We start from the raw sequence: 26,353 nt of genomic DNA, 5'->3' as shown, positions 1-26,353 counted from the left end.
TCTGCCAATGAATACTGTATGGATGTAAATATAAATATTAAACATCTTAAAAACATTCTTAAATAATCTAATAAATACCGATAGATTAAAACATTTCATATTACCAAAAAACCATAGATATTAGACAGATATTAGATAAATACATATCTACACATGTAGCCTAGATATTGCTCACAGATAAATAATTAACTCATGTCCTGTAATAGTTTTTTTTTCTGACAAATTATTTCTTATAATGCTTAAAACTTAAAAATACTTCATGTATTTTGAATATGTATGTTAATAGAATATGAATTTAAATATAAATACTAAACATGTCAAGAGTTTTTGATATAACGTGTTATTTGATTTGCTTTGCATGCATACTTTTTAAATTAATTAGAATTTTTCAATGCAGACTTATTGATTTTTTTTTCATATTAATACAACATAAATACTAAAATTGTCAAAAGTGAATTAAAATTAATGAATGAAAGTGTAATGGGAAGTAAATGGAAGCTAAAAATGAAAGTGACAAAATATTATATTAGAGTAAGAAGCCTACTCACATATTTCCTCTGCGTGGAAGGCTCAGTTCTCTGAAAAGTAATAAAGACTGAGTTAATTTAAATAACTGAAGTCATGGGTATCAAAGTGTGTTTTAATGGAACCACAAATTTTGCATTTAATATTGCATGAAAATAAAAAGCATGAGTACGAGGGGTCTTGGATTTCAAGAGAATCAAATAAGCTGGGGAAATTAGGCCATGATCCTACTCACACAACAATAGTCAAATACTGATTTTTATAGACTACACTATTTATCTTTGTGACATTGCTTTCAATTCTTTAAAACCTACATGAGTTCTGAACCAGAAACAAATCTTCCAGTCCACTTAGAGCTCAATACTGAGAAAGATGCAAGGTTTGTCTTATACAAGGCAAACATTCACATTTTTCAGTTTAACACACTCAAACAAAACTGTAGTCAACATAATGTTTCACAGCTAATGAAAACAGAGCATGTTTTGTATAGCTTTTGTATTACTTGATCCAGTTTTATCACTGACTCTTGATTTAATGCTTATAAAGCTTTAATGTCCTAATTCATAATTATCATAATATAATTATGCTATAACCTCACAACATTCCTGTGTAATGGCCAAGTTCCTAGCCAGTCCTGAAAACTGAAGCTTTTCAAATGTCTCATTGTCCCTTTTTGGCTAAAGAATCACTGTCAGTGGGCTCAGGCCACTGAATATTTGGATGGACATCAGTAAAATTCATTAGGAAATATGAGGCCAAATGAATACTTCATTAGTTGCAGGGCTGGAGTGTATAATCTTAAAACTCCTAAAAGAATCCCATATAAGCTTTGTAGAAAAGCTTAAGTGCTTATGTGGAGACACACATATGTCATCCCCTTGCTATCTTCTTTAGCTCCATTACAAATAATGCTCAAGCCAAAAGCAAAACCATTTCCATAAAACCATTTGGAATGGAGGAATGACTATTACATTACTCAATACATGACTAAGATCCACCGCTCGGCCTTATGGACACTGCTTATACCCTTCGGCTTTTAGATATATGCCAGCCCTCAGAAGTTGGAGATGTTTGTGCCAGCTAATATTATTTTAACAGGGCCAGCTTTGGCTTTTACTATGCTGTCGTGTTCCAAGGGCACTGTCAATGTAGTTTACTTTGTTACTTTGAATCAATGTCTTGTAGATGACCAATTACAAAGGTTGTCTTGTTTAGTCTCCACCCATTTAGTCTCAACCTAATTTTTCCTCAAGGATGCTCTTTATTAAGAAATAAGCTACTCTTTCTGTAAGATGTGCTTTTAAAAAAGCAACTGTATTTCTTTATATATTTCACAGTACATGATTTTTGCCAAGGTGAAGCCCAGAAGTGCACTGGCTTCTATATACTAATAGTCTATATACTAGCATTGCACAATAAAAGGTGTGAAACTCTAATAAAACTCTAAAACTTAAAGCTGTGCCATTTGACATAGATCAAAACTAGTGCTGTTAAACGATTAATCGTGATTAATTGCATGCAAAATTAAAGTTTTTGTTTGCATAATATATGTGAGTTCTGTGTATATTTATTATGTATATAAATAAACACATGCATGCATATATTTTGAAAATATTTACATGTATTTATATGTCTATATTTTATATTCATATGATTTATAAATAAATATATTTAATATATAAACACATTTTTTCTGAAATAAACATGCATATGTGTGTGTGTGTGTGTGTGTGTGTGTGTGTGTGTGTGTGTGTGTGTGTATATATATATATATATATATATATATATATATATATATATATATATATATATATATATACATATATATATATATATATATATATATATATATATATATATATATATATATATATATATATATATACATATACATAATAAATATACACAGCATACATATATATGGGGAAGTCGTGGCCTAATGGTTAGAGAGTTTGACTCCTAAGGTTGTGGGTTTGAGTCTCAGGCCGGCAATACCACGACTGAGGTGCCCTTGAGCGAGGCACCGAACCCCCAACTGCAGCATTAATTGGCTGCCCACTGCTCTGGGTGTGTGTTCACGGTGTGTGTGTGTTCACTGCTGTGTGTGTGCACTTTGGATGGGTTAAATGCAGAGCATGAATTCTGAGTATGGGTCACCATACTTGGCTGTACATTGTATGTATGGACAGGTTGATGGCTAATTTCACGGTACCTGTGACCAGTGACAATAAAGGCTACTACTACTGTATGTCACGTCACTTTCACTTTTTTTTTTTTTAACATAAAAACTTTTATTTTGGATGCAGTTAATCATTTGACAGCACTATTAAAGAACATTAGACAGCCTATTCACAACAAGAAATGATCTACAATCATACATGACCAATATCCATCCATTTGTAACATCCTAATAGTAGATGTTGTAATTTCTGTGTTACAATGTAATGGATTTATAAATGAGGAAAGAAAGTATACTTCCAAGTCTGGCTTCTAATGCTTTCTTCATTCTTTAATGATAATGAATGTAATTTTCATTCTTTCATGATAATGAATAAAAATACAATGCTGACCAGACAGCGAAGGTTGCAACTACATCCATAAAAACAAAAAAAAATTAGACCCAGATTTGTGACACACACACACACACGTTTACTTAGCTATAATGGGGACACTGCAGATACTTATTGTTTTTATATTGAGCTAGTTTAAATTCTTTAACCTAACCCACATAATCTTAAAACCCAGGAATCTTTCTCCACAATAACTTAACTTATTTTATACAGTTTTCACAAATGAGGACTTCCTTAAAATGATTATGGGAGATTTTGTCAAGTTTAGCTCAAAATATGGTTCAGTAGTTAAGTTACACACACACACACACACACACACACACACACACACACACACACACACACACACACGCACAGATATTTACCATTTTGTATTATTTTTACCACTTGACATTAATTTACACAGTTCAGGGGTAAATTGAAGAGTTCTGAAATGTTAATTTGTAACAAATATCAGAATTTGAGACGCAAAGCTTAAATAACAGAACTGAATTCTTAAAATATGTTTTGATTCATTCACTTTCCCGCCTCCTCTACATTTTTACTGTCACTCTGGTTTTCAGGCTAAATAGCACAAAACACCTTTAGAGGAATAAATCCATTTAGACAGATTATAAATAGTATTTCATCGGGACGGTAGTGCAAAAATAAGCAAAGGCAAGTCTTTCCATCATAAACCGATCAGAGCATAACAAATGCAGTAATCACCATGGCAACTGCTCGTGAAACGTGTCCACTTCACTGAGACGCGCATAAAATCAACAGCTGTTGTTTTTTGTAATGTCGTCTAAATAAAACATATTTCAGTTAATGTTACATTGCATATTTACAAAGTATGTAAAGCAAAAACCCTTTATTTCCAACACACACTCCCCACGCCAAAACAAGCCATTTATACGAATCAATGTATACAAACAACCGTAAAAAGTGTGATAGGTTACAAATATGCAAAAATCGCTTTTCAAAAATATAATAAAACATGCTGATTCTGATGAACCACTTAATTTATGTTGCTAAATTAATAGATATATATATATTCTATTTATTTAAAATAAATAATACTGCCGTCTTTATCACTCATGCAAACTTACCTGCAGACCACGCCGTCTCAGTATGTTTGGCTCATCCATTATGAATATATTCTGTAGCCTTTCTACGCTTAATTTAACCCATACTGAAGGGATGAATGTCTTTCACTCATGAGCTCTCTAACCCTGTCTCCTAGCCACCCAATCCATCCCTGAAACAGCGAGCACACCGTCACGTGACTGGAGGATAAGAGGGTCTGCGAGGAACCAATCAGAACACGAATCTCAACAATTCAGGCGCTAGTGGGATGTGAATCAGGCTCTTGTGCTGAGGAGCTTCTGGAAGTGATGTCTTTCATATTAATGTAGGGTATGTAGACGGTGTAGTTCTTTAAAAAATCTAAAAACAAATGTAGACATAGCCTATTTAGCGATTTTACTGAGTACTGTTGTGTCAAATTTGTGTGTGTGTGTGTGTGTGTGCGCGCGCGCGCGCGCGTGTGTGTGTGTGTGTGTGTGTGTGTTTGGGTTAACTTTAGCTACAGAAGTTCTAAAGACCCATAGAGGTCGTTTACAATTTTCTGTCTAGTAACTGTTCTTGAAATTGATGCGACAAACATTTATGCATGGTATCTCTTCATATCCTTTTTGCAGTGCAATTGTTTTGAACTGACATTTGCAAAACTTTTTCATTTATTGTACCAAGGATGTAAAATATATTACATGTTGTCCCTTTCAGTGTCGTTGGTGCATACAGCTTCATATTTGTTGCATTTTATCTTTTGATAAATGGAAAAGTTTTACTTATGAAACATTCCCATTTCAGAATACTGGAATAATTTGGGCAGTTAGCCTGGCACTGTCAGTCAGGGGATATTGTCTGTCTCCAAGTGGCACCACAATGCTTTGATGTAACAATGCAACATTGATTGAAACAACATCACAACACAGCATAAGCTGCTCTTTGTTCCCATTCTCTCTGACCATTACAATGTGAATTCTTGCCATTTTTTATTTTATTAAAAAAAATTAATAATAATAATAATAATAATCATTTTAAAGTTGTATTTTAATGAACCAAATAGTTTTTGCACATTATTTATTTATTTTCTGTGGAGTTATTTGTTGTGGTAAATCAAGGGGAGTGTGGTCTTTACAGTCCACTGCTTATTGTCCTTTCCATTTACTGTGTGTGTCTGATGCACTGTGTTCCTGGGACAAAGACAGGATTGTTTGTGCTCGGTAGAGTTGTTTGAGCATGACAATTATTGTATTATATCTGGCTTTTGAGGCTGAGCTTTTTCATGCTTCCTACCCAATTCATAATTCAAGAAATGTATCAATGTTATGAAATTGTTTATGACAAGGTCTAGCAAATGTATTAATTTTTCAAGATTTTAGTACATTCATAATAGGTATAAAGATTTTTGTGACAGAGTTTAGAGCTGTGACTCTCTGCAGTGATTAAGAGATTTTGCATGATTTATTTATTACCTTATTTATGTCTTCCTGTACCTAAAAAAGTAACATATTTTGACACTTTCAAAAATTGGAAATGTGTCTAGCTTTTTTTCCTGTTCAGTTTTTGCTATTTTCCACAGTAACCACTAGAGGGACTCATTTCTCTATATACATCTTAATAAAGGCCAACGTATGACACCAAAAACTAGGTGTCAGATAAATGATGCTCTTTCTTTATCATCCCCTCTCTTTATCGTGAAGCTGAGTTTTGTGTCACTGTTGCTTACACATACTTTTACTCATGTATGGACTGCAGGGGAACAGATGGACAAACATTTGCATTACTTTATAAATAGCGACGTTGCTAGAATGAACTATTAACCCCTCAGGTGAACACAGACCTGCTCTAACGGTGGGTGTCCTACAGAGATGAATGGGAGCTTGAGGCAAAAATGCCCCCCAAATTCAACATAACACTGCAAACCAATTAAGCCAAAACGATTACGGCTCTCATGATTAGTGAAATGTGAAAATGAATAAAACGTGTCGATTGCGGCTTTACATTTGGATATGCGCTAGTTTCTTTAAAAATTTCCTTTTACTGTTGTTTTTTGCAGCGTTGATCGCTTCAACCAATCAAACAAGTATTTGTTGAGCACATGGATGCAACCGCCAATCAGAGACGTTTAGATTAGTCATCGATGAAGGCTGTGGGGATGAAGACGACAACTCCCATGATTCCACACTAAGTCATGGCGTCATCAAATTACTCCTTTGTTTCTTTGTTTTGTTTTGAATACGCGCCCTCTAGCAGCGAAAAATTACATATTGTGCCTTTAAGCAGTATTTAATAGTCTGATGTCATGTCAGGCTTTAGTTGGCCTACCACTTTGGCAAAGTAAAGATGGCTTTTGTTGATGCTGATCAAATTTTATTGGCAACAGAATACAGTTTTCTGATTGATTCATTGAATTAATTAATTGATTAAATGTAAATATTCAACATAAAAAAACATAAATACATTTATAAAAAAATCTCCCTTTGTATACAAATGTAAAAAAAAAAAAAAAAAGAAATGTTCCAAGAAATCACTTTCATGGTGCAAATATTGCCCTTTAAAGTTGGTTTCTGACTGTCCAATTATGCAATGTCACTGTGAAATCATAAATTACAGAGAAGGCCAGTTCATCTGTAATCTAAATGTGGCGAGGGCTCTTGGTTTACAGAATTAAGGAATTCAGTGTAAGTGTGTATTTTTGTAATTTAGTTGTAAATTAACTGGACAAGCTTGACAGCGGTGCATGTTCTAAACACTCAAACGTGCCCTTTAACCTGTTGCAGGGGCACTGGTTTGAGTGTTTGGTGTATTTTCAGGATGGGGCGAGGGGGATGATTATATCAAAAATGATATATTTAGGTCATAATTTATCTGATGTAAGATATGGTGTGTTGTTACAAAAAAGTTCATTGTGGGTGTGTATTGAGTGCATGTGACAGCCTTCCCTTCATGTTTTAAATAGAGCCGTCTTTTTGTTTGGCTTCAAACGACCAATTACTCAATGCAGCACTCTTGGCTTTCTGACAGCATGAATGCAGCAGTGTTTGTTTGAAACATACCTAAAAACCTTTCACACACTTTTTACCTCAGAAGAGTCATCTGAGCATGTGATGCGCAACACGTGACGCGTAAGCTTTGGCAATTCTTCAAATTATTCAACTTTTTTTTTTTTGTTCAGTTTTGTTTAGATATGTCTCGCTTTATTTTACTACTGCATGTGGCTCTTGTTCTACTGCCGTCTGTTGTTCAATATCTAAACAGATATGTTGTCTCCTACATGAAAATAGAAAGGAATGTTTTAAAAGGAAAATATAAATGTCATTTATTAGATAACAAAGCAAGTTTAGGCAAGACCACACACCATGGTGATCCCATAATTACAGATTATTCTTTGTTGTTATGAATTTGACACACAAAGTAAATGGTCTTAAGATAATTATAAATATATAGGCTACACATAATTCAGATCTGATGAAATGTTGTATGATGAAATATAGAAGCGTATTACAGTAATACACTGAATTTAAATGCTTATCTTTCTTGACCTGTATATCTTGTTGTTACATCATGGTTATGTATTTCTATATTTTCCAGTATTGTTTGTAAATGTCATAGTAAATAATATTGATGCCAAACGAATGAATTCTGCGTGTGAGTGTGTGTGAGTGTGTGTGTGTACAGCTCCAAAGTCCCAAGTCCAAGACAAATTTCACTTTAGGGTGACGGTATTATTCTAAAAGTCATGTTGACATGGTGTCATTGTGCAGGTAATGGTTACTTGTACGTGAAGTTTCAGTGTGGGTGTAGATGAGCAATCGTCTCCAGTGGGGCGTGGCCTGTACCTGTATAAATGAAAGCATGTCTGGAATGTCATTCATTGCATTGACCAACACAAAGACGGCACAAACAAAACGAACTTGCCATGCAGAACTCAATAGCACAGTGCTTTCTCCTTTCTGTTGGGGCTGTTATTTTTAGCTCTTGTCTGACAGAGTCTACAGCTCAACGGGGGCATGAGGAAACGTACAAGGGCCTGCAGCTTGAGGCTCTGAAGAGCATTATTCTGGAGTACCTCGGGATGGATACACCACCCGGGCCTGGTGGAAGAGCTTCTCATCAGGACCTGGTCAGGATGTACCGTCAGTATAGGAGAATGGGATACTTGCTTAAGGGCAACTCCAGTGAGGAACAGGAGCCTCAGCCTGCAAGAAGAGCCTCTACGGTGCTCTTTCCTAAAACAGGTAAGCTATAAATACAGTTGTTATGTAAAGTATGGTGAAATTGTGTAGACTTAACTTTTATGTGCGGACTAAAAAAATCATATATTGTATTTGATTTTATTCATATTCCTTGGACTCAAGTAGTTTAAAAATAGACTATATGATTTTTTTCTACATTTATATTTAATTTGCGTTGTCTAATTTCAGTGTATAATTTTCTTTATTTTTAACCCAATTTTAATGTTACTATAGATGAACAGAAATACACATAGATTGATAAATAGAAAGATAAATAGATAGAAATGCTTACACATAGATAGATAGATAGATAGATAGATAGATAGATAGATAGATAGATAAATAGAAATGCACACATAATTTATATATAATAAAAATAATTCATTTACTTAAATTCGCATGTAATTTATTTACATTTACATTTACATTTAATCATTTAGCGGACGCTTTTATCCAAAGCGACTTACAAATGATTTATTTGCATATATATATATTTATGGATAGTATGTACTTGGTTTGCATTGTTGAATTTCAGTTTTTCTTTATTTTTAACTTTAATATTTTTTTCACTGGGATGAATTATGTAAAGTATATATATATATATATATATATATATATATATATATATATATATATATATATGTGTGTATGTATTTGTGTGAGTGTGTGTGTGTGTGTGTGTGTGTGTGTATATATATATTATACTATATATTATATATTATATTGTATGTGTATTATATATTATTATTTTGTAATAATATATCATATGATATACTAATCATCACATATTATGTTACTTATCTGGTTTACACTGTCTAATTTAAGTTTTTATTGTTATTTATTAACAGTACAGCTTCTGAATTCTTCCGTGGATTCCCGGCAGCAGTGGTTCAGAGCTGTTTTCTACAAAAACTCACGCATTAAAACTGGAGTCCACCTTAAACATGCAAGGCTGCAAATTAAGAGACCACACACGGACCAAATTACACCAGGCCAGCCATGGCTCTCAAAAGACGTTGTGGTTAGAATCCATAAACCTCCTGGTTTTCATACAGAGACTGTATTTCACGCGGGGGACTTGAGCTCTCGGGATGTTACGTTGGATTTGACATTTGCGGTTAAGAAGTGGCTTAAGGACACCAGTGCTGAGCTTTTAGTTGTTGAAATTTGCCTCCTTAAAAAACAAGAAGTGAGTACACAATCCACGCCTCAGCTTGTTTTACAACTTGACCAAGTAGTGAGGAGAAGAAACAAGAGAGCTCTGTCTACTAGAGAGGAAAGCGTTGAGGATGAAGTTCACTGCAGGCGAAAGTCTTTAAATGTTTCCTTCAAAGACATCGGCTGGTCAGACTGGGTTATTGCTCCCTCGGGCTACACTATGCACTACTGTGATGGTTCCTGCCCGCATAATTATAAACCTGCTAGTATGCATACGCAGGTGAAGTCTCGCCTGCATCTCTTGTCTAAGGGAACGACACCTGGGCCTTGCTGCGTACCAGCTGCATATGAGCCAATGGTTCTCATGCACTATGACAGCCGTGGAAAGTTGAAGCTCACGCCTTTCAACGATTTGATAGTTAGTAAATGCCACTGTGCATGAACAGCACTGGCACTGGTTATCTACAGAACATTATATTCTCAAAAGAGAAGATGAAAAGGAGGCAAAATATCTAGCTGATAAAATGCAAATCAATATGGTTGCATTCCTTTGGTTTATATAATAGTTTGGTTTCTTAAGGAAACCCGATGCCTGCTTTCTGCATAACACTGAAATGTTGAATGGGTACTGTAGTTCCATGTGATTGACTTATTGGAATATCAAGTTATTTATTGTAATTTATTTGAAATGTTTTTGTACTCGTTTGTTGCTGTGTTGTGAATGATTCAAGAAACCTTTTGTATTTTTGAAAGAATGTTAATAAAGTATATTGTTTTAAGGAAATGTGTATATATATATATTCAGAATGGATGATTAATGGCTGAATCACTGATCACATTTCAATGCAACATTTTTGAATATAAGATAAGAAAATCCCCACATACAGTCTTTTAAAATAAAATTTTACAAATATCCTCTCAGTTCTAGATAATATTTCAAGGTGGGTCATGCCAGAAATATCCATAAAAGGTATGTATCCATGTCAATCAATATCCATATTTATCCTGTCTATAAAGATAGGCCAGATCTAACAACTGTAGCCTTGAAAACACACATAGGTGTTGCTGGCCTTGACCAGGGAATGAATGTCCTCTGAAGCAACCACACCAGAGACACGAGTTCATTTGTGGCTCAGTATTTATATAATACTGGTGTCACTGTAGTCCATAAATATTTGTTGTCTGTTGACCCTGCTGGATTTTGCTGACTATAAATATTTTTGAGATGCATGATTTTCAATTTTTTTCCCCAAGACATTTTTCAATAATAGATTACAGAAAACACAAAGACAGTTATACTTTCATAACCATTTTACTGAAATACATTACATTAATGATTCGTTTGTGCTTTCAAGGCTGCACTTTCTAAAGATACACTCTCAGAAAAAAAGGTACTAATATGTACACTTCACGTAGGCTACTATATACTTAACATACTACATGCTTTTACTAATATGTACTTTTAAAGTACTAATATGTACCTTCAAGGCACTAATATGTACCAGTTACGGGTAAATAAGATACAAAGACATTTTTTCTGAAAGTGTACCAGGATCATAACAAGTCATTCTCACTCCGTCTATGTCAACAAATTACAAGATCTTATCTGGCTGACAAGTTTAAAAAGTCGACAAGCTGAATTCACAAATCAAATGTTTAGGTTTGCAAAAATAAAATGCATGTACACTTTAAAAAATACATATATATAGTGCATACGGTGAGAGACAGCGCAAGTGACTCATGCTTAAGTTTTTGAGCCCTTATGAAGGCAATAGTGCCATCCAAAGAAAGTTAATGGGACTGGGTCAATGTAATGTTTAAATTCTGGTAAATGGACTTCAAATGACAATATCTTTAAGGTAAAATGAAAGCATATTTAAATCAGCAACAATCTCATGTGAGATCGGCAGTTGAGAAATATAACTGACAATGTCACTCGTCAACAGGATATGCAGCAATTTTAAGAAAACCACGTATTTTATACATTTTCAAAGAGAAGTGTATGATTAACACCTAGACAAACAAGGGCAAACAAAGACTGAAATCTATGCCTTTGTATGTCTGAGACATTTCTGGCAGTTTCACAGTGCCATATCAAACCCCCTGCTTGTCTAATGTTCCACTTGTTTCATTTAGTTGTGGAAGTGGAAAAGACATTCTCAGCTAATTTGTAGCTAATCGCTGAGAGAGGAGATCTTTCAGTAAAGGTTTCAGTGAGTCACAGTGACAAAAAGATCATAAGACACAGTCAAGATGGATAATTATTACCACCCTCTAATTAATATGAAAGCTTGAAGAACAAGCTTTGCATGTGAAAACATGAGCAAAATCCTTATGAAGTAAGGGCGTGTGACATTAACTGCACATAAACTACCGTTCAAAAGTTTGTGGTTGGAAAGATTTTTGTAATGTCTTTGAAAGTCTGTTCACCAAGCCTGCATTTGTTCGATCAAAATACAATAAAACAGCAATATTATAGAACATAATTCAATGTAATGTTTTTCAATTTAAATATATTTAAAATTATAATTAATAATATTCCTGTGATCGCCAATCTGAATTTTCAGCAGTCATTACTCAGTCTTCAGTGTCACATGATCCTTCAGAAATCTGTCTAATATGCTAATTTGCTGCTAATATCAACATTGTGCCAACAGGCTTAATATTTTGTGGAAAGCATGGAAATTATTAAAACAATGATTTTTTTCCTTCTTTTTGCAAAAGAGAGGCATTTATTTGAAATAGAAATCATGTGTAACATTATTAATGTCTTTACCGTCACTTTCGATTAATTTAGTGTGCCCTTGTTAAACAAAAGTAATCATTTATCAAAAAAAAAAAAAAAAAAAAAAAACCTTTTAACCAGTGATGTACCGAAATTGACCAAATTCATTAATTCAAATATATTTTTTAACATTAAAATGTGTGAATGTCCCCCCATCCTTGCTGAAAAGTCCAGCATATGACCCAGCATCTCAACAAAGACTTAGTTATTGGTCCACTGAACCAGTACAAACCAGTCTTTACAGCATGGAACGTTCACACTGGTCTAAACTGGTCTTTTCAGCGGGGATTATTTGCAATCGGCAGAAACACCTGTTAAACTGTGATCAATGAGGTCATGAATATGTTATGCTGTCTCATAGTGTGTTTAGTCAATAAACTGTATGTAATGTTTGTGAGGGCATTTGAATCGCTATTTCTCGGACAAAATGTTCTGCCCTCGATTTCACCCTTTAATAATAAAGACTTTTTTTTCATATCATGCCAGTACAAATGATTCTACTGAACATTTTGGGGATTAATACTGGACAGCAAAACATTTCAGACTTTCAAGCATCTGGCATGATGTAAACATCCTCAGAGATTTCAGCCTGATCTGGATGGAAGAGGGCAGGATCATTGCTGTAGATTGCATCATGTGGATCACACGGCAGGTATGCTTGGTCTCTAAATGGGGGGCAAAGGTGAAATTCAGTTCTTGGAAACTCAAATCCTTATAAAAAGTTGAACTGCAAAAATTGCACTAATATATAACCCAATAAATATTGCTGCAAAATAAAAACTCCATTGATGTAACTCTCTCTGACTCTTATTGCCACACATTCAGTGCGTCACTGTGAGCTTGCAAATCAAAAGTAAAAAAATTCCATTTCTACTGTAAAGACTTATCGCAGCCATCTCATCACCCAGTTTCTAATGATCTACATTAGCACAGTGTGTTACACACGCTTACAGAATTGACTTTTGTACTTTACCTGTGTGTGTCCTCACTCTGTCCAGCACTCTGAAATTCGCGTAGATTGGACTGTACACCAGGAAAGTTCTCATAGATTGGGCTCTGGGGTGCGGGCTGAAGCCCTCCGGTGTATCCACTGTAATGAGACTCATTGGGTTGCCCACCGGGGCTCTTATCTTTGGTCTTAAGTTTGTTCGATAACTCAATATCCACTGATTTTCTGTGTCGAAACCAGAAAAACACTGCTATCCCCACCAGCAGCAAAGCCATGAAGAATATAGGCAAACCAACAGCAAGTCCAAGTAAGGAGCTGCTCTCAGACAAGTTACTCTCTGTAGAATTACTTAACGGGGCTTGTGTGCTATTTTGAGCCATGGTCTAAAAAAGATAGAAAAAAAATATTATTACATCTATAATGAAAACATTCACATCTATGTATATAGCAAAAGAAACTGACATATTTTTATTATTGTTATGTACACTGAAATACATCAACTTAACATTGAAATAATTATTTATAATTATGTAACTCAAATGAATCTTTCATAATGGAAATAAACGTACCATATCGTGTAGGCGAAACTGTTGCACCTATGTCTGTATCACGGTAGTGGACAGAAATGGTCAAGCTGCCGTTTGCCGTTTCTTTTTGCAGAAAGAGCCTGAAAGTTCCTCTTTCACTGCAGTAGTCATGCAACCTGGAAATTCACACCCCCAGAAATAATTCTTCCTGTTGTCTTCCTATAAACAGTTATACATCAGCTCTGAAAATTAGAATTGTGGGTTCATGTTAATAGGAGCTTGAAATGCAAATAATGGCTGATCATAACCTCTCAAACTTTACCAGTAATCCATAAATAATTGATGCACATATTTTAGCCTATTGTCATCCAGCACTGATCACAAAGCCTTCAAAAATCAAAATACATAAAAGCAAATACATGAACAATGCATGCTACACTGGCCCATAAGTGTATTACGAACAGAAACCCAATAAATGTGACAATTTAGAATCTACAGAAAGGAAAGCAGATTTACAAGACCAAGACTTCAAAGTGAAGCTCAAAAGTAGAAAAAGAAAGAAAGAAAGGGAAAAAAAGAGAAAGTAGCTCAGATGTTGCGGGTAAAGCTGACAGACGTTTGAACATCCTCTATGAAAAGGAGGAACTTAGTTTATGCTAACATTGCAAGACAAGCTCAATAAGGCTTGTTTTTCTCACAGGTTTTTGCTGGGACTAATATACATTGTATACATTGTGGCTTCAAAAAGAGGGCAAAACAATGTTAGAATAAAGTTCAAGTTATGGTCAATATCCTTATCTTTTGAGCTTATAACACCCCCTGGTGTTAAAAATAGTGCATTTGCCCTAAACCTTGCATATGTATGTATGATTCTTCATTTTTGTTAGTGGACAAACAGTAAGAATGAAATAGGGTCATTATGTTTGGCATTACTACATCATTCTTGAGAGAAAAAAAAAAAAAAAAAACAACCACCAAAACTGTTTAGTCACTTGGTGTGTTACATTGAGGCACGTTCTCATTCTTGATAATGTTGACTAGCATCAACCGCTGGAAAACCCCTAACTCCAATCCAATTTACATCCATGATCTGGGGAAAATAATTCCGGTTTCATTGGAAATAGCTTTTTAAAGATGTCGTGTTAGTAGGTCAAACAAAACAGACAGCTTTGTTTGACTACTTTGCCTAAACTAGTAGACAAAACTTTGAAAACAGGATTATCCGGTGTTAGCTTTGCTCTAGACAGATAAACAGAGGTTAAATGGGTTCTTAACTGTAGATTGTTAGTTAGTCTGAGTAAACAAAAGCTCCATCTTCAGGTAGCAAAGATTTGACTTTGTATCTGTTTTCATTTTCAGGACTGTGATGCATAAAGATTGCTTATAAAAAAGATTTAATCAAGAATCATGAATGATAGACTGTCTGAAGTGAAACGCTGCCTACTGAAGTAAAATGATGGTTGCAAATAATGCTACATGTCACTAACATCCACTGCATATATTGCACAACATTTCAGTTATATCTTGGTGAGGTGTTATCTCAACTATACACAACTTCTCTTTCTCTATTACAAATTCCCCAGCTGCTGTAAAACACTTCCTTTTTACATGCAACATGCTTGCTGTGGTTCTGTTTAACAGCATTTTTTATTCAAATATTTTTATCGATATTTATTATTATACAACAATCTCAGCCACACAAACATATACAACATTCTTTTAAATCACATATTTCACACCAAAACACATAACTACAAACAACAAACACATAAACACCCCTTAAAAATGAATGGCGCCTAGCCAATCATGAGGAAAAGGCAATGATTTCTAACTGATTAGCTGATAGGTGCACTTCTTCTAGCACTACACTGAAAATGGAAGTCAGGGATTAGGGTCTATGTCATTGTCACATATAAATGAAAAGATTTTGAAGATGTCTATCCAAAAACTTTTTAATCTGGGGCATCCCCAAAACAAATGACTCCGCTGGTTCCAAACCACAACTGGGGCAAGATGAGTCTGACCCCGGATATCTCTTAGCCAGCTTGCTCCTAGACAGATAGAGCCTATGAAGCACTTTGAATTGTAGAAGTCAATGTCTAATACATAGTAGAGGTGTGCAGATCTGATACTCAGTATACTCAGTATCAGTATTAGTTCCAAAATTACTGGATCGGATATTGTAGGAGTTGGGGAAGTATAATCCGGTACGAGCATGGACCTAATTTTAAACTGTCACACAAATGCTTAACAACACTTCAGCGACATGCTGTAAAGTTCTACTGTTCACGTGACACATACTGCTCGCATGCATTACATGAACAGTAGCTAGAACGTGAGTGAGAGAGGTAAGAATTATCAGCAGCTTTCATGTCAGCTGTGTGGAGTTATTTTAAACTCAAAGAAGAAAAACCAAAGCAGAGTGCAATTTATGCAATGCAAGCATTCCAAAAGGTGGCAACAGCATTGGAAGCTTCAACACCATGAATTTAATTAAACTAGGGTGACCATATTTTAGTTTTCCAAAAAGAGGACACTGGGTGCGGGCCGGGCTGGGCCGGGGCGGGGGGCTGTGTATTTTGGTTGGTGGTTAAAGTTATGCCGAAAGCGCCCAAAGTAGAGCAATCTTAAATATCAAAACTCAAAATATGTCATTTCCATACCCAATATACATATTTTACAATCACTGTTGTGCATATTGATCATAAACACAGCTAAAAAGCTTCCTACCAGTGGCTCTTCTTCACAAAACTTAACATCTAGCACAGTTTAATCATAGGCAGAATGCAAAATGTTTCAATACAAGCATTTCAGTCAAATGTAATCTATGCAACATTTCAAACCTTTAACCAGGGCCGGCCCTGACCAGTTTGGTGCCCTAGGCAAAGTTGCCTTGCATCGCAACCAATTACACCACCGATCATTCACACAGAAACTGCATAGCTTTATGACCATCTAAACTATTTCTTAAAGCTGGGCTCACACTGCGATTTTTAAAAGTCCTTTAGGACTATACTTGTCAGACTGTACGAACATGATGATCATGTCAAACTGTGGGATCTCAGTTGTCATTAATGTAAGACTGTACGACAGTCAAGAGGCATTAAAAATGGGTGCGTGCAAGAAAACTTGTCTGGAGTTCTACATTATCAACCCATACATGTTCAGCGACCGCAAGCTGCATTGCATGCGGGGCTGTAATGTTGTATGAATGGCAGCAATACCAGCATATTTAAGAAGAATAGTGCAAGCAGCACTACACACTAGGGTGACCATATTTTAGTTTTCCAAAAAGAGGACAGTGGGTGCGGGTAGGCAATGCTAGGAGCTGGGGTGTGGTTGGTTGGTGGTTAAAGTAGTGCCCAAAGTAGCACAATATGTCCATATCCCAAATATCAAATATCAAATTTCCATATCTAAAATACATATTTTACAGTCATTGTTATGCATATTAATCATAAACACAGCTAAAAAGCTTCCTACCAGTGGCCCCCTTCACAAAACTAAACATCTAGTGCTGTTTTATCATATGTTGAATGCAAAATATTTTAATACAAACATTGCAGTCAAATTTAATATATGCAACATTTCAAACCTTTAACCCATGGGGGAATATCAAGTCATGGCGAAAGTTTAAAGGTAGCCCATTTCCATCACAAAGTGCAGGAGTCAGATTTCACTGATCACAGGTTGAGAGTGAAAGTCGTGACATCTGTCAAGTATGGTAACCCATACTCGAAATTGGTGCTCTGCTTTTAACCCATCCAAGTGCACACACACAGCAGTGAGAAGTGAACACACCGTGAACACACACCCGGAGCAGTGGGCAGCTATATCCAGCGCCCGGGGAGCAACATGGAGTTCAGTGCCTTGCTCAAGGGCACTTCAGCCATGGGTATTGAGGGTGGAAGAGAGCGCTGTCAACACACACAACCCCACCCACAACACATACCAGAACCTACAACCTACCTGCTAACAACTGGCATCAAGTCCAAATCTCTAACCATTAGGCCACAGCTGCCCCCTATATTGAGAGGAGAGATGGCTGACAGACCATGCTGGAGGATTTGGTGCTCAACAGATCCTGAGCTCATTGACAAATATCTGATCTTCCTTAACACAGAGCACACGTGATCGCAAAATTGAAAGTGAAGGTGAACAGCGAGGGCTCATCCAAAAGAAATTATTTTCTCTGCATATTGACAGCAGCCCCTTGATGTGCGAAAATTATATGCAATATTAGAATGTTTGCAGGAGTGGGTAGGACTGGACACAGTCCTCCCATGGCTCTAATACAAAAATGCACACTAATGGCGACTGTAGAAAGCAAAAGCCAATCCCGGACATTTTGCACTATTTAAAAACCAAAAACATATACAAAACACAAGCACAAAAAACATAGAAAGAAGAATAAACACTTGCAGAAGCATCATAGAAAGAAGTATGATTAATTTATACAGGCATCGAGTGCCAAGAAGAAAAGTGTGCCGCAACAGCAAACACTGCGGCAAACAATTCTGAATTGCAAGAAACTCCCCCCAGACAGCAACAAAGCAAAGCTGATAACGGAGAAAGTGATTGAATTCGTTGTGCTAGATGACCAGTCCATTTCTGTTGCGGAATATATGGGGTTTTAATGCTTAATGGAGTATTTGGAGCCTGCTACATGTTGCCAAACCAGTATTTAATCTCTGACACAGCTATCCCCAATAAATACAAGCAAGTGAGTGAATTCATTTCGAGAAGTTTGGAAAATGTTGCTATGATTAGCTTCACAGCTGACATCTGGACCTCAGACGTGTGTCCTATATATACATATGACATTACTAGCTTACTGCACAGTAGCTTTAATTTGCAAAAAGCAGTGCTGCAAGCTAAACAGTTTTGTGGTTCACACACAGGAGAGTCCATCGCTCTAGCAATGGAAGGGATGTTGAATACATGGAAAATTGAGAAGAGTAAAGTCCATGTAATTTTTAGAGACAATGCTAGTAACGTAATAAAAGCAATGGATCGTCTTGGAGTTCCCAGTTTGGGATGTCTTGCTCATACCCTCCAACTTATTGTGAACAAGGGACAGCTATCACAGTGGAGTGTAAGTGATGCACTGGCTATCGGCATAAAAATTGTGGATCACTTCAAGCACTCACCACTTGCCTATTCACGCTTGAAAGACATTCAAGTGGAGCTAAATATGCCACTCAAGCGTCTGCAACAGGATGTACGAACAAGGTGCAACAGTACACATTATATGACTGAGAGGCTCATTGAAAAGCAACATAAAACAAAAAACTCTAAAAAGATAGCAGATTAGCCCCTTCAGACCCTGCGTTCATTGAAATGGACATCACATGATCTCTTGATTAAACCAATACAATTATACAAGAGCAAATATCAAGTGGATAAATTATTATTATTTTTTTTTAATTCAGGTCTGGAGGGGTTAGGATTCTTCGGCTTGCAGCTATAACAGAACCCTTTTTGGTGCTAAACAGACCCCTTTTTATAAAGAACCATGATTTGAAATTGCTATAGAAAACATTAAAAGATATTATTATAAAGATAGTTTATTTTCATTAATACTATTTATTAATATTTGATTATAACTCTTCTACCTGCAGGTCTTACAGTAAATCTTGAAGTGTCTATCAGGGTTGCAGAGTCTATTTAGGGCCCGAGCACTGAAGGTGTGAGAACCCTATTGGAATTGCTCCGTTTCTTCTCTTTCTTCTTCTTCTTAATCTTCTTAATCTTCTTCTTCTCCAAAATGAATCATATTATTGAGCGCCTAAACATGCTCAAAAACTCACGAAACTTTGAACACGCGTCAGAGGTGGCAAAAATATACATCTGATATGGTTTCAGAATTAGTTGTGGCTCAATAGCGCCACCTATAAAATTTAAACGGAGTGCACCTCGAGCTACGTTTCATGTGCAGAAACCATTACCACCATTACCTACAAAAATGTCTCTTGGTACAAAATCCGAAACCCCACAGGAAAACTGTTGAATTTCCTGTTCGATTTCGGTGTAGTTTTTGCCATTTTCAGGCACTCTCAAATGGACCATTGACACTCTATCTAATTAGGAGTGTCAATGGTCCATTTGAGAGATAGGTGGTGGTAAGGCACTTACAAGTCTGTGATCCGCCATAAAACAAGAAGAAGAAGAAGGTGCCTCAAGCGCAGGCTGAAGACGCAAACGCACTCAGAGGAAAAAACTATATAAACTCTGTTCAGTTTCTGTTCAGTTTCTTGCACAGACTGATAGTTTTATCTCTTTACACATCAGTGTCGAGCTGCAGGGTTTAATTTGGTTTTGTTTATGTATTTTTTATGACTCTCAAAGCCGTGATTCCCATCCACTTACATTATACGACTGACAGAATGCAACGGTTTGAGTTAAAAATCTCTGTTTGTTTTCTACTGAGGAAACAAAGTCACCTACATCTTGGATGCTCTGGGGGTAAGCAGATAAACATCAAATTTTCATTTTTGGGTGAACTATCCCTTTAACGAACTCCTCCTACAGTTTTAAAGGGATAATCTTCAAATTTGAGTGTTATCATAAGGCCTTTGCGATGCTAAATTGCGAAAATCTTGAGTTTTGTCGAAGGGCGTGTTTCTGGCGGCCTTACAAAGTTCGATGTTTCACCATGAAACAGGAAGTTGCTGTAACTCAGGCAAGCAATGCCTGATCTGCCCCAAACTTCACATGTTTGATAGGAGATCATTCCTGAACACATGTTCATGCCTTTATTCAGTTATAGTAATAGCGCCACCTGCTGGCAACAGGAAGTGACATGTTTAACACGGACTCCTAGCAACATATTAAAAAGCATCAGCAAGTGTTAAATAGGCTAGCAACATTAAGGGGTGGGCGATATGAGCTAAAATTCATATCACAATATTTTATACTGTCCAGGCGATATTGATATTATATTGTGAAATGAGAAAAAAAAAATTACAGGCAAAATATTTTAACCTTAATTAACTAGAAAAAGTAAGGGATTGGACATAGACCTGAAATCTTTTGAGTCTTTTTTTTTTATTGTGCCATTGTTTTTTCTCAAAAAGTGCAAACATGCAACATGAGGTAGGCCTGTATGAATTAAATTAAATAAAATTAAATATCCTGTGTTTGAGTTGGCAAGTGGTCCACAAACTTTTTCTGCTGGGCCCCAATTTTGTGGAGAAAAATATTTTCAAGGCCCCCACCCCACTTCTTTTTTTCTTGTTTTTGGAAAGTCTCTCAAATGCTCAACAAGGCTACATTTATTTATTTAAAATCCAGTAAACACTGTAATATTGTGAAATATTGTCAATTTAAATTATCTATTTGAATGTTTTAACAATATTCCTGTGATCAAAGCTGAATTTACTCAGCATCTTTACTCCAGTCTTCAGTGTCACACGATCCTTCAGAAATCATTCTGATATGCTGATTTGCTGCTCAGTAACCATTTCTGATTATTATCAATGTTGTAAATATTTGTGCTACTTCATATTTTAGAGGAAACTATTTTTTCACGGTTCTCGTAGTTGTTCTTTGTGTCAGAGCGCTGGAGTTCATCAGAAATAGAACGGGGCATCGGTTTAGTGTCATGAATTTGTCGTTTTGCGTCGTATCCACAGCAAGAGAACACGTCTGGTGTAGATGTTTAGAGCAGAACCATGCATCGTTCATTTATATTTCTACATGACTCCCTGCAATACAACTCTGATTCTTCAATCGCGCTCTCTAGTGGTCTGTTATTGATACAACCACAACTGCTACAACTGATATGGAGCGCTCAAGCCGGTACTGCAAGCAAAGAGTATAGAAGCTTCTATACTCTTTGCTGCAAGTCAAGTTGGGGTAATTAAAATATGTCAATATTTTGCACTCAGTTATTTACTTATCAGGCAAGTGGCCGCATGATAAGCGTGAAAATTATACATTGTAGTCTTTATCATCCTGCAGAGGTTTATTTTGCAAAAAAATCTGCTGACTGTACACTATCTCTCAGTTTGGGAACCACTGGAGTAGGCGATTTGCGCTTTATTAATTTGGTCTGTTACGATGCTCTATGAGTTTGATTACTAATACCTGTGTAGTACGGCGTTGCACACAGACGACAAAAACGTTCAGCCTCGACTCTTTATCGTCATTTGCGTTGAAATTTGCACAGCGTACCAAATTGAACAAAACTATATAAATGCAAAATTTGAATTCATCAATATATAACGGTATAGCAAAATCCATATCATGGAACAACATAATACCGGTAGTACATAAAAAGAATCAGGGAGCAAGAGAGATATAAGATGCGGTGGTGTCTGAAAATAAAAGGCTTGACAGAAAAAAAGGATGAGAACATCCGATCGGACGTCCTACAACTCTTTAATAAGATTGCCCCCTGCATGGAAGAGTGAAAGCTTGAAGAAGCAATTCACATTTTAAACAATTTTACTCCACATAATACACCTCTGTGGAACAAAGCTTTGTTTCTAGGGACTTGGATGGAAAAAGGAATATGGGCAATATCACATTTGGTGGATAATTTTAGTATTTAATTTAATTTGTGTGATAAATTTAATCTAGAGTGCTCAATTAGAGAATACAGCAAAGTAATGAAGGTCATCCCAGTACCCCTGCAAACAGTGATTCAGCAGTTTGTATTGTACTCTATACCAGAAATGAGATCACTCTGTATTGATGGTACAAATTTAAAGAGCAAACAATTTACAAATAAGTTTATTAGAAATGTATTATCCAAACAGAAATATATTCTCAAGAATTTAGTGAAGAAGATGCAAAGAAAGTTTCTTAAGAATTCATAGGACTATTTCCGTTATTGAGAAACAGCGCACAAAAGCTTTGAACTAAGTTCTTTATTGTTCTTTCTTTAGTTTTGGAGACATGTCAAGGAGGAGAAATGAAGACGCTGCAAGGATTCCCCGGTGTGCAGGGAGAAGGGCACTCGCCTCGCTGAGATGTTACCGTTAGAAGACAGAGAGGCAAGAAAGCAACTGTGGCCGCAGATTGAGCAAGCCCGTCTAGAAGGGAAACAAGCTTACAACCGCGGACCACACGGATGCATAGAGGGGTTGACGGATTGGTTAAACCACAGAAGGAAGGTGTGATCTGTTTGCACTAGATGTAAAAGGAGTGTATTATTATTTTCTGTGCCTCTTCTAGAAAATAAGGAAGCATTATTTTGCTTATCCAATTCTTCCTAAGGCCAAAGAAGTGGCATTTGAAATTCTAAATGACATTTATCCATCTAATAACTTCCTACATGAAAGATTTGATTGGGAGAACAATTCATGAGGGTTCTGTAAGAAAGATATTGAAACTGTAGAACGTATGTTTTTCAGACTTTTTGGCTGGAATTTCAAAACTGGCTTCATTCCAAACATATATCAATACAGCCTTTGACTGTGGTCTCAATTAAGGTTGGAGTATTGTTGAAGGATCAGATCCTAGTCTTTTTGATAAACAACTTAATTATTTTGTGCAAATACTTTATTCATAGATGTAAATATTTAAAGGTTCAAACCCACCTCAGCGGATGGAAGAATGAACTAAAGATATTTGCGAAGTCTCTTCATTACATGATGGACAGGAACGCCCAGAAATTCATATATGCTTTGAACTTGTTTTTGTTGTTAGAATAAGACCCTCATCCTTCTTTTTCTTTTCCTGTTTTATGCTGCTTTATCTCTATGGTGTGGTTATTGTTGTTTGTTTTTGTTTTTTTCTTCTTTCTTTCTTTCTAATTGGCTATATCAACACTAATAATATGTGTTTAGTTGTTGAAATGTGCCGTTAAGGTTTGTAATTGAACTTGATACCTTAATTAAAAAAGAAAAGAAAAAAGATTCAGTTATAGTCATAACGCCACCTGTTGGCAACAGGATATGTCATGTTTTACTCTAACTCAAACATAGCATGTTTGATCTGCACCAGACTTCACATGTTTGATGAAAGTCCTGGACTGAAGACATCTACATGCCAATAGGCAGTTATTGTCATAGCGCCACCAGCTGGCAGCAGGAAGTTTGGCACATATAAATGACTGACATATTCCTATTTACCACTTTACATGCATATTGCCCACCATTTGCAGCTTTCCTAAAGCCATGGGGTGGCGTTGAGCCCTGCTGTGAGGGACCTTTTGTTCCTTTTAGTTCACCCAAAAATGAAAATCCTGTCATCATTTACTCAACCTCAGGTTGTTTCAACCCTTCATAAGTTTATTTCTTCTGTTGAGCACAAAATAAGATATTTGGGGGGTAAAAATGGTGGTCCCCGTTGACTTCTATAGTTTTTTTTTTTTTTCAATATTTTGGAAGTCAGTGGGGACCATCAACTGTTTGGTTACCCGTATTTTTCAAAATATATTATTTTGAGTTCAACATAAAAACGAAACTCATAGAGGTTTGGAATAACTTGAGGGTAAGTAAATGATGACAGGATTTTCACTTTTGGGTGAACTATCCCTTTATGTTTATGAAGGCCAGAAATAGTATGTAAGCCATTTACAAGGTTAAAAAGAAAAATTGATAAAAAAGTGTTTTTTTTTTCTCCTAACACACACAAACATTTTAGCATAAAAGGGTTCTGTTAGAACATGTAAAGAACTGTAGAATATAATTAAAAATAAATATGGGAAGCGAGTGATTTTGTTCAATTAAAAATAAATATGGGAAGCGACGGATTTTGTAATGACCTTTCATTATTAACACAATTGTATCTACAGTGCAAATTTAACATTGCTACAGCGCGAACAATGTATCTGATTGACGAACTTATCGTTCTTACGAGTTAATTCTTTTACAGTTTTTCTCAGTTGCTAACAAGCATTGTTCAGTACTGAAGCTCGTCATACTGTTGCATTAACAACATGAATCTTGTCCAAAACTCACTGAGACCAACAAAACACTTCATATATGTCTCAAAATAAGCTCGTTCCACCATAACACTTGCAACAATTCTCATTCAGAAAACATACATTGCCATTCATAACACTGATCTAGAAAACACTAACAACAGGAAGCATTGCATCAACTTTTATCTTCGAAGTCTAAAAGATTTTTCACAAAAATACACATATTAAAAAAATAACATCCACTTTACTTAACTAAACGAAAAAAAAAAAAAAAAAAGAAAAAAACATATATTTCCCCCATATCTCTACATACAAACAAAAAACTATAAGGAAAAAAAAAGCGAGATTACTAAAGCAATAATTACAAGAAACAAAAACCCATCAACAAAAACAAAATGTATCCCGTAAAAAATAATAATTATAATAATAAAAAGCTGAACCCCCCCACTCCAACATTCCTAAAACAATAATTAAAAAATATATTGGTGTCGCAGCTGCACCAGAAGGCCTTTCTTTGTGTTTGTTCTCTCCGAGTTGACGTTGGTTTCCTCAGGGTTTCTCTCACAATCCAAAGATGTACAGGACAGGTGAACTACAGACTGTGAGTGAGTGTGAATATGAATGTTTGTGTGTTTGTCATCCCTGGGATGGACTGGCCACCCTTCCAGGGTGTTTTCCTGCCTATGACCCAAGAAAGGCTCCAGCCTCCCCATGACCCTATAGGACAAGCACTGGGAATAGATGGATGGATGAATGTACTGGGTTCTAGTCCACCCTCTCTGCCACTCTTTTTTCTCTACTAATGTGTCTTCCTTGATCCATGTTTCCAAAAAAAAAAAAATCATTCTAAAGCCATCCATCTCATTTGTTTATTAAAAGATCACAGAGAGAAAAAAAGACTAAAAATAGGTCATCTGGTTTGGCTTTGAGATGAAATTGCAGTTTATTATTTTATTAATATTTATCAATTTCATAGTAAATATTCTGCTAAGATTTTATATTTCAATATAATTTTTGCAGAAATGGACCGTTTGCCATCGTTATGATTTGAATGTTCTTTTATCAGTTTTTAGAAATGTGGTCATTGAATGCATTTTGTGTGAAAGCAATGAAAAAATATTGTTTGGCCCGCATAAAGAATGTGTGAAGAGTTCTGAAAATGTGGCTTCAGTAGGCTACTGACAGATGCTTGTTAACAACTGAAAAAATAGAAAAAAAAAAAAACCGTTAATGAATAATGAATTTTAGTTATAGACTACAAAGCCTGTCTGCTCTGATTCCCGAAACAAACGACTCACACGAACCGGCTCTTTTTGCCGAATGAACACCAGTGAGATTCCCAAACGAACTATGAATTTATATGATCATATAAGACGGCTATATTAGCGAAACAAAACACTTTTAATCTATGAACAAATTAATTGAAATCTGATAAATAATAATAATAATAATAATAATAATAATAATAAATTAGCAGTAACTGTGTTATGTTAATAAAACTCGACTTTTAAAAAACTGATGTTACCACATTTTTATGTGTTGCTTTATATTTTCGACAGTGAAGACAATGCCTACTGTATTGTATAAAAGTCACGCTTTTGCAACATTTTGATTGATTTGTTATATCGGTTCTGTAAATAGCTAGGCCCACTAGGCCTGTTTGACAACAGACAGTGCAATA

The 26,353-nt window shown here is 35.7% G+C and overlaps 1 protein-coding gene across 2 annotated transcripts; it reads left to right on the top strand.

Annotated features, from left to right (window-relative positions):
* Positions 1–4,419: 4,419 nt before the first annotated feature.
* Positions 4,420–10,322, top strand: LOC109056364 (derriere protein). 2 transcript variants are annotated; one of them, XM_042718230.1, is made up of 3 exons: positions 4,420–4,493; positions 8,121–8,383; positions 9,229–10,322. In XM_042718230.1, exons 2-3 carry the CDS (start codon positions 8,221–8,223, stop codon positions 9,978–9,980), a joined length of 915 nt encoding a protein of 304 aa, XP_042574164.1. In that variant the 5' UTR covers positions 4,420–4,493; positions 8,121–8,220; the 3' UTR covers positions 9,981–10,322. The 2 variants fall into 2 exon arrangements, with proteins under 2 accessions (XP_042574164.1, XP_018929111.2); XM_019073566.2 differs by lacking the exon at positions 4,420–4,493 and having other exon boundaries at positions 4,607–8,383.
* Positions 10,323–26,353: the final 16,031 nt, after the last annotated feature.

Source organism: Cyprinus carpio, chromosome B2 (genome assembly GCF_018340385.1).
Source record: "Cyprinus carpio isolate SPL01 chromosome B2, ASM1834038v1, whole genome shotgun sequence".
Classification (NCBI taxonomy): domain Eukaryota; kingdom Metazoa; phylum Chordata; class Actinopteri; order Cypriniformes; family Cyprinidae; genus Cyprinus; species Cyprinus carpio.
The sequence above is the reverse complement of the archived record's forward strand: the minus strand, read 5'-3'. Positions and strand labels throughout refer to the sequence as shown.